A 2,251-nucleotide genomic window follows, 5' to 3' on the forward strand; every position below is an offset into this window, starting at 1 on the left:
AACGCAGGATGGAGGCTCTCCTCCACTCAGCAGCAACGTGACTGTGAAAATAATGATCCAGGACCAGAACGACAACCCCCCTCAGGTTCTGTACCCAGTCCAGACTGGTGGCTCTCTGGTGGCTGAAATGGTGCCTCGTTCAGCAGATGTGGGCTATCTGGTGACTAAAGTGGTGGCTGTTGATGTGGACTCTGGACAGAATGCCTGGCTCTCCTATAAACTGCAGAAAGCCACAGACAGGGCGCTGTTTGAAGTGGGCTTACAGAATGGAGAAATCAGAACTATCCGCCAAGTCACTGATAAAGATGCTGTCAAACAAAGACTGACTGTTATAGTGGAGGACAACGGGCAGCCCTCTCGTTCAGCTACAGTCATTGTTAACGTGGCGGTGGCGGACAGCTTCCCTGAAGTGCTGTCGGAGTTCACTGAGTTGACCCACGACAAGGAGTACAATGACAACCTGACTTTTTACTTAGTCTTGGCTCTGGCTGTAGTTTCCTTCCTCTTCATCACGTGTTTAGTGGTTATTATATCAGTCAAAATCTACAGGTGGAGACAGTCTCGCATCCTGTATCACTCCAACCTGCCTGTCATTCCATATTATCCACCACGTTACTCAGACACTTTGGGGACAGGGACTCTGCCACATGTGTACAATTACGAGGTGTGCAGGACGACTGACTCCAGAAAGAGTGACTGTAAGTTCGGCAGAGCTGGTAGTCAGAACGTGCTGATAATGGACCCCAGTTCTACAGGAACGATGCAGCGGATACAGAGTGAAAAGAGCATCCTGGATGAACCAGACTCTCCTCTAGAGGTCAGTTAGAGGATATTTCTATATTTATTTTCTTTCTTTACTTAATTACTCTAATGAAAATCTTCCGCAGCATTACACATTTCTCAGCACCAAGGACAGCGTCTCAGTTTTTAGGCCTAACTATATACCTGCATATAGGTAGGCCTAAAAAGCTTTTTTAAAAGGTCTTACATAGTTAATTTTTAAAAGAAAGTTCTCCCTAAAAGTTCCCAATAGTTTCCAGTATTTCATATACTGAAGCTGTGCTGGAGAAAAGATTAATGATCATACTCCTGGTGTTTGTGCAATGTTTTGTGCTTGCTTATTGCATCCCCATAAGACGATAAAGACGACATTGTCAAATTAAAATACTAAAAAGAAGCAGAAGTAAGTCAGCTACGTATTTCTGAAGAGCAACGTTATTTTTCCTGAAGCCTGCGAAGAAACAAAAAAAAATGTTTTCTGTTACTCATCTCTACTTGCTTAACCTGTTTAATTATGATGATATTGTTTTTACTCTTTCTAAGCATTTGAAGCCAGGGAATCATTTTAGTTTCTGGTTATCATGATCTTTCGACTGTTGTATCTACATTTCTTTTCTGAGAGTAGCAGTTCTATTCTAGTGATTTTGTTCCCCTGGTTCTCGGCACTGTTGTTCAGCTGGTAGATAATGTAATTAAAACTTCTCTTGTTTGTGGTAGATCGTTCTCAATTTAACTTTTCCACTCACTATTAGTTGTATACACTCTTCAGTGAAAAATTATTTTATTAATGAAAGTAATTTCATATTGATCCCCACGGCTTAGATCGTTGTCACAAAGATTCAAGTCTCGTGTGATTTCTACCTTTTAGACTCTAAGGGACGCTGTTGGCCGCTGAAATATTTTCTCTGTTATGTTGTCATTCAGTCCATCCTCTCAGAAATCACACGGCGAGGACGGCTATCTGTGTTTTGCCGAGGGTTCATGTGAACGAAGTCTCACAGATTTCCGCTTAACGCTTGAGAACAATTTTATAAGCCAACCAGCTACTGGTATACTAGGGTATTTTTGTTACTGCCTAAAGAGACGATTTTTTCTTTCTTTGTACCTTTTTTGTCTGAGTAATGGCGCCTGTAAGACGTCTACATTACATATCAGCAGGGTGGGAATCATTTTGTGGAGTACGACGTCGCATAGGATCGCTTCTGTTGCTGCTTCTTGCGGTTAACATGGTAGGTGGTCAGATTCGGTATTCTATACCTGAGGAGATGAAGAAAAGCTCTGTTATTGGTAATGTGGCGCAGGATCTTGGCTTGGATCTGAAAAGGCTCCGCTCAGGGCGGGCCCGTATCGTGACCGGAGAAAATGTTCACTACACCGAGCTGCAGAAAGACAAAGGGATTCTGGTCGTGAATGAGAGAATAGACCGAGAGCAGCTTTGTGGGGACGTAACGCCGTGTAGTTTCAGCTTTGA

At 42.9% G+C, this 2,251-nt stretch overlaps 1 protein-coding gene across 1 annotated transcript; it reads left to right on the forward strand.

The window, feature by feature from the left end:
* Window positions 1–4: 4 nt before the first annotated feature.
* Window positions 5–2,168, forward strand: LOC121814018 (protocadherin gamma-A7-like; the record flags this gene model as incomplete). Its single annotated transcript, XM_042218021.1, is given in 1 exon segment — window positions 5–2,168. A coding segment is annotated over 1 exon segment (822 nt), but the record flags the coding sequence as incomplete, so codon positions are not given.
* Window positions 2,169–2,251: the final 83 nt, after the last annotated feature.

Source organism: Haplochromis burtoni, unplaced genomic scaffold, assembly GCF_018398535.1.
Source record: "Haplochromis burtoni strain Fernald_Lab_line unplaced genomic scaffold, NCSU_Asbu1 Contig_5106, whole genome shotgun sequence".
In the NCBI taxonomy this organism is placed as follows: domain Eukaryota; kingdom Metazoa; phylum Chordata; class Actinopteri; order Cichliformes; family Cichlidae; genus Haplochromis; species Haplochromis burtoni.